This window comes from Penicillium vulpinum (genome assembly GCF_028829585.1).
Source record: "Penicillium vulpinum strain IBT 29486 chromosome Unknown utg000004l_segment0_segment0, whole genome shotgun sequence".
NCBI lineage: Eukaryota > Fungi > Ascomycota > Eurotiomycetes > Eurotiales > Aspergillaceae > Penicillium > Penicillium vulpinum.
The window spans coordinates 2,469,062-2,475,640 of record NW_026643244.1 but is presented as its reverse complement, the minus strand read 5'-3'; the positions used below and the strand labels follow the sequence as shown (position 1 = coordinate 2,475,640).

The 6,579-nt window shown below is 36.8% G+C and overlaps 1 protein-coding gene across 1 annotated transcript; it reads left to right on the top strand.

Moving 5' to 3' along the window:
* Window positions 1-5,673: 5,673 nt before the first annotated feature.
* Window positions 5,674-6,204, top strand: N7479_009450 (uncharacterized protein; the record flags this gene model as incomplete). The annotated part of the gene is made up of 3 exons (XM_057257143.1): window positions 5,674-5,868; window positions 5,952-6,002; window positions 6,046-6,204. Coding segments are annotated over 3 exons (405 nt in total), but the record flags the coding sequence as incomplete, so codon positions are not given.
* Between the last annotated feature and the right edge of the window lie 375 nt (window positions 6,205-6,579).

Genomic DNA, 6,579 nt, shown 5'->3' with positions numbered 1-6,579 from the left:
AGTTGAATCATATACGGTGCTCTTGACTAAGTGAAAGTCCTGTCCTACTAAGTCGAAAATCAATACTAAGAGGGGCAAAGTAATAGAATTTATCTATGTAGTAACGGGCACTAGCTGACAATGCAACCATCTATGATGATCCCTCGACCATTAAATGAATTTGCAAATTGCGATAGGAATTAGTGGGCAGTGGTGGGGAAATGGGGGCGAGGCTTGAGGGGCAATGTAAAATTTTCATGGTAATAGAATTTCTAGTAATTTACAGAGCTCAGTGTCACGTGGTATTTTGTTTCAATACGATTCGACCCTCTGAATCGAGCTAAGCGATTTATAGATTAGTGTGTTTCGAAGAAGGGTTTTAGAAAGTATTCATGTAACTAAAGTGGTGAAACTGATTTCGATCCATCCTGTATAAGAACATCGGGGCATAGGAGGCGATGTAATTTGGGTATAAATATAATTTTTACGAACAGATTTTATCCTATTTGTAATAGATCTACAATAAGCGACTATAGTGTATGAGTCACTGGAAAAAGCAGCCTGGTAGAGTCCGATTCAAATAATTACACTCAAATTCCGATGTTTGCTCATCATTCTCTAATTAACATACATATTCAACATGAAGAGTCATCTTTCTTAAAACGGTTGATCCGATAAGACGACCACTCTTGATCTCAAAATGACAAGGGGTCGCTATATAAACCTCTGATATAGCTTGAGAAAGACCGACGTTATCAATAATCATAGTATCTAAGAGACGTACCCAATATATATATGACCTAGAACGATTCTCCACACTCAGTGTTGGACTACTAGGATAGTAGCCGGAAATTCTGATATATTTAATATGCACCCCGCATACCTAAGCTATATTAATAGCTTTCAAAGAAGTATCTAGGTGCAAAAAGTCCGACGTATTCCAATCCCGAAAGGCACGACTAGCAAACTATAGGGATTGATCTTTAGGATATTCACTGAATGATACCTCGACAGATTTAAGGGCGTAAAATCGAGGAAAGGAAATATATAATATATTGAAATATCTGCTTGATTGTAGGATTTTGTCTTGATCCCGACACAGTTCCTTAAAAGACGAATAAATAGAGGAGTAAGAAATATATTTGCCTCTGGATCTCCAGTCAAATTCTTGTATATCTCTCAGATACTCTTCAGGCGTGTAGATACACGAGCTAAAGTAATCTAAATCGCAAATCACTGTTAATTATTAGCGATATAATAATATACCAAATCGCAAAACATACTTAGATCTAATAGATATAAAGCCCTATAACGAAACTTCTCTATATAGCCAGCTAGATTTGATTGGGATAATTGGTGTAGGCCTTCTAAACCAGCACTCGAAAACGGAATATACACCGAACGAAACAGGTTTGGAGTACTCAATCTTCGGTATCTTTTATTTACACAAGAAAATGACTTCAATAATTCAATCGAAAGATCTGGAATAATCAAAAGAATAATCTCCGGAGGTAGTTATTCAAGTGATATAGTGGAAGATATACAGTCAGTTTGATTAGACGGAGATAGAAAACGTAGTACAGCACTATAGATTGAAACGGTAAGAGATTTAACCAAAATAAGATCATATATTGAAATAGGCTCGTATATCGAAAAAGGCTCGTACATTGAAATAGGCTCGTATATCGAAAAAGGCTCGTATATCGAAAAAGGCTCGTATATCGAAAAAGGCTCGCACATTGAAATAGGCTCGTATATTAAAAAAGGTAGCTCTCCGGAAATCCTATTATCTCTCAATTGAATTTATAGGTCTAAAGGGGACTATATATTAGCTTTTATCTACTATATTTTTAGTTAAAAGCTTCTGTTGCTCTAATTTTCTTATCCCTATATATTTCTGCTACAGAAAAATAATATGAGAGATAGTATACCCTATAACTAAGATATTAACTTATCTTATTAGTGAACTATACTCGGCTCCGTCTCCTGGTATTGTGTTTGCTGCGATAGTAAAGACAATCAATTTATAAGAGTTCGAGCAATAAAGCACCAACCTGTATCTTATTTCACAACACTTTTACTATTTTTCCTTCCCACAAAGCGAAAAATCTGTATTTACACAATATACAAGGAATATATCAAAACACGACAGCTTTTTTTTCCGGACGAACAAATAAGTATTATTTGGAAGGCTAGAGTTAGGTTAAAATTCTCTAACTCAATTCCTTGGAGAAAGTAAAGCTGGAATATTTGGGTACTAAGCACAGAATGCCAAGAGATCAATCAACTTATAATAGATAGCGGGGAAATTTGTCTTACTATCTATATAGATATATTCTTACTATAGGATATTTGTTATCACCTTTTTTTTAAGTTGTTTAAATTGATATTGTAGTAACTTATTATAGTTTAAGTTGAATTATACTGTATATAACCTCCCCACTGCGATATTCGTACTTATATATATACTATTCTTGCAAAAGAAAAAGAAAAAAAGAATAAGAAAACGAAAGACAAAGGTTAAATATAGATCCAGCCCTGTGGCGTTACTAATGTATACAGCGAACCTAAGATAGATTACCGATTAGGAAGTTCTAGGGTGTTCTAAAAATTGAGTTTATATATATTTAGCACGGACCTCGTAGGATCAGTAGGCACCAACCTAATGTATATACGTTATATATTACCGATCTATTTTCGGCACGGTAACTGTTTGGCTTGTCGTTTAAAACACGGTCTAGTTCCTTTCCCTAGTCGGTTTATTTTTGTATTCTACTTATCCCCTACTTTGCGAGCAATAGATAAATATTTCAACCTACGTACCCTCGAGCCAATCTCTGAGGAGATAACACTAACGGATTATAAGATCCTCCGTTATAGTGGTATATCCTCCAATATAGAGAGACTCCCTTCTCGGATTCAACGCTCGAAGCTATTATCACCAAATTACAGACAAAAGATTGAGGATTTGGCTTATAAAGTGAGCTACCTGAAAGCTGAAGTTCAATAGCAAAAGGAAAATAAATAGATCTTTTTATAACTGCATCAACGAATCTTTGAAATTTTTCGAGCTATAGAAGACGCTCTTACACAAACACGTACACGAATAGAAGAGTCAGAGAAACGCTATCTTGATCTCTGGGATATAGAGGAGCCTGGTCCGGCTGGGGGCTTTATATAGATATATATTGTAGTGGGGAACCCAGCTCTTACTCTATATTTACCTTACCCGTCCTTTTATTTGTTTTGAGATTTGTTATAAGTATTGATAGACAGAGGTTACAAGTAGCAGATAGTTATTGATAATTCACACTACTACACTCTCTGAATCCACTTCTTACACTAGCGTCTATTGACCCGTACCCTAGAGAATATACTGCCTTGAGTATTCCCCTCTTCAATTGATTTATCTCACACAAATTATATATACAACTCTATTTGTTAAGAACTAAGAAAAAAAAAAAAACGAATTTTATAAATTAATTAGGCGTTATAAAAAGAAGTTTCATTGCGAATATATTGTGCTATATACCAAGGAAAAAAGAAAAAACAAAAGCCAGCGTCACTAATCTGTCACAATTTCAATATCAGAAGAAGAATCTAATCTCGTAAGTCGCCTCTCGTACTTATTTAACTCTCTTATCGCTTCCGCTAGTGCTTTATTCAAGTGCACTGCTAAAGATTCGCGGGCTTGAAGAGTGGATTGAAGGGAGGCGATAATTGCTCTTTGATTTTCGTTCTCTTTAATAACTGCGAGCTGTCTCTCTTAGGAATCACCCGAAAGTTCGGCACGAGACACCGCTCTCTCAATAAGTGGACCGAAAGTGATAACCCGCGCCTCTAATTCCTGAACCTTTTGTCGTTCTAGAGCTAGCTCGCGCGCGATAACCTCAGAAGCGCTAGCGGCGTTTCTTATTTTTATATTTTGCTGGTATTGCAATATATCGATGGTTTGTTATAGTTGCGCAGAATAATGGTATACTCGCTGGTATAATATATTATCGCACTAGATCTTTGCCTCCAATTGAGATTGATAAGCCCTTGATCTTTGATCTTGAGATATCAACTTCTTAACCAGGGCCTCTATATTGGATTGACAGACTTCGGTAGGCTCAGTTCCCTAATCTGTGTTAGATATTATACTGATAAATAAGCAATATTCGTACCTAGGGGGACCGGACCGGGAGGAACCCTATAGCTCTTGATATTGGGGTTCTAGGGGAGCTTATTTCTCGTTTCTTAGAGGAATATATTGACAGAGGAGGGAGGCGGTATTTATAAGATAGAGTCCTAAAATATTCTGTATAGGCTAGGGCTAAAGGGTTATTGCCTCGTGATAAGCTATAATAGGAACGCTCGAGCGAGCCGATAATAGTACGTTTATACTATTTAGAATGGAAAAGGACGCCTTTTAATTACGAATTCTTATTAATAAAAAAGGATAATAATATATAGGGAATTATATATTAGAACGATATAAGAAAAGAAATATATTCTGTTTTTTACGTATAGTAGCATAAATAAGAAGATAGTTAGGTTTACTCTTTCAGGCTATATATCTACCTACTTATTCTTATTCGAAGTTCTATATCGGCTAGCTAAATCACCAAACTTACTTATTGCAGCCTATTTACGTCTGATAATACATTGGAGGATATCCACTAGCTGTATAACACCCTGTGAAGCTCCTCCTACCCTTTCCTTACACTTATCAACTCGGTTCGCCAGTCTTTCTACCTCGACAATCAAACCTCGGACTGCTGTCTCTAAGCCACTCAGTATAGTAGATAGGTTTTTCACGTTTAAAAAATGCTTATCTAACGTATAAGATATCGAGTTTATCTGTAAGGATTCTGTGTTTCCAAAGAGACTTAGAATTATTAAAGTCATATCAAATATTATTAGGATTAATAAATTTACCTTTCTGATACCGAAGGTATCGTCCTATCTTAGTGTTAGCTCTGTGCTCTGTGCTCGATACGGGAGTATTTCTATATATATTGTCACTAAGTCCAAATTAGTAGTTACCAGATTGACTATCAAAGATACCGGTAAAATCTGAAGGGAAAATATTACCACCTTTATCCTAGGCCTAGGCCAATAGTCCTATAAGATCTGCCTATGTAAATATAGGCGAACTATCACTTGGTTCCTTACTTATATTAGATAGGGCAGTGTTTAACTCGCTGAATACCTTATCTGCTGATATCTCAAATAATACGGAATAGGGGTTAGTGTTTAAGAATTGGGGGGGCTGTTTCGGGGTTTTATATTTCGCCTCCGACCATCACAAAACGCTAGAAATCTGTGCCGTGGTGTGTGCTGGTGGTATAAGAGCCTACTTTAGTATAATCCTAAACGGTTTTATAATCCTAGTCGTTGTTGGTATAACTGGGGTTGCAATTAGCTTTATAGGAACTATTGTCTTACTTCCCCTCCCACTTCCTACTTTCCCTCCCTGAAAGCTGTAAACGTCACCCTAGTAGCTATTTATTCCTTGTAATAAAACTTTAAGTGTATACCGTGCGATACTATAGCTCCGTTTGTTTGTAATCAGAACTAAAACAGGTCGCAGAATAGCCTATAAGGATAAAAAGGCTTAACTAAATCTATAAGAATTCATCCTAGGAATATTTCTCACCCCCTTTAAACAACAAGAATCTTCTAAGAATACAGTAAATAAATAACGTCAGTTGGTTTGATATTGGTATACGAGACGATTCGAGAATAGCCGTTAGTAAATACAGTCGACTTCAGGAAATAGCGAGTGAACTCGCGAATCCTCAGAGTCAATATCCTTTAGTCTGTGCTTTTCTCGGAAGAAAGAATAAGGACTACGCGCTTCAGCAGCTTTTTCCTCGCAATAATATTAAACGATATAACTCCGACGTAAATATAAAGTTGCGCTCGGATCTAGCCTCTTCGAACTCTTAATAGCCAGTCCTCTTTGCTGATAGTGATACCGGACAAAGGAATCACACCCTAACGTCGAAGAGGCTCTAGCCTACGGCCTACCCTGTTTGGTGGGATTATAAGTCGGGAAAAACCCTGTTGCTAGTAATCTAGGCCCGTCTCGTTTTTCTGTTTACGGATATTATATATATTTTTGCCGAAGATTTTTCAGGTCTAGATAAGATCGTAGAATTCTTAGAGTGCTGTGTTAGACTACAATCAGTATCCCCTTTGCCCCACGATATCCGGCCACAAATAATTCTAGTTTTCTAGGAAACTACAGAATAGGTATCGGGGGGAAAGCAGAAAGAAGTCTATCAAAGGCTGCAGTATACAGTATAAGGAAATTTCGATTCTATGTTTTCTGGTGTCTATAAAGTTTGGTTGGCCGGTGGCTGGCTCTCTGAGACGGCTCGATATAAGCGATTGAGAACTTTTATCGCGGCACAATTAGACAGTATAAGAATTATTCGCCAAAGATACAATATCTTACTCAGCGCTGACAATTTGAAGGCTTTATTTTAGGCTGTATTTAACCACACTTTACGGGATATCGAGCGCCTATTTGATCTTATTGGAGCTACCCGAATAGGTCGTGAAGTGAGCCTATACCTAATCACCAATCTTAGGCACTATTTCGAAATTAGG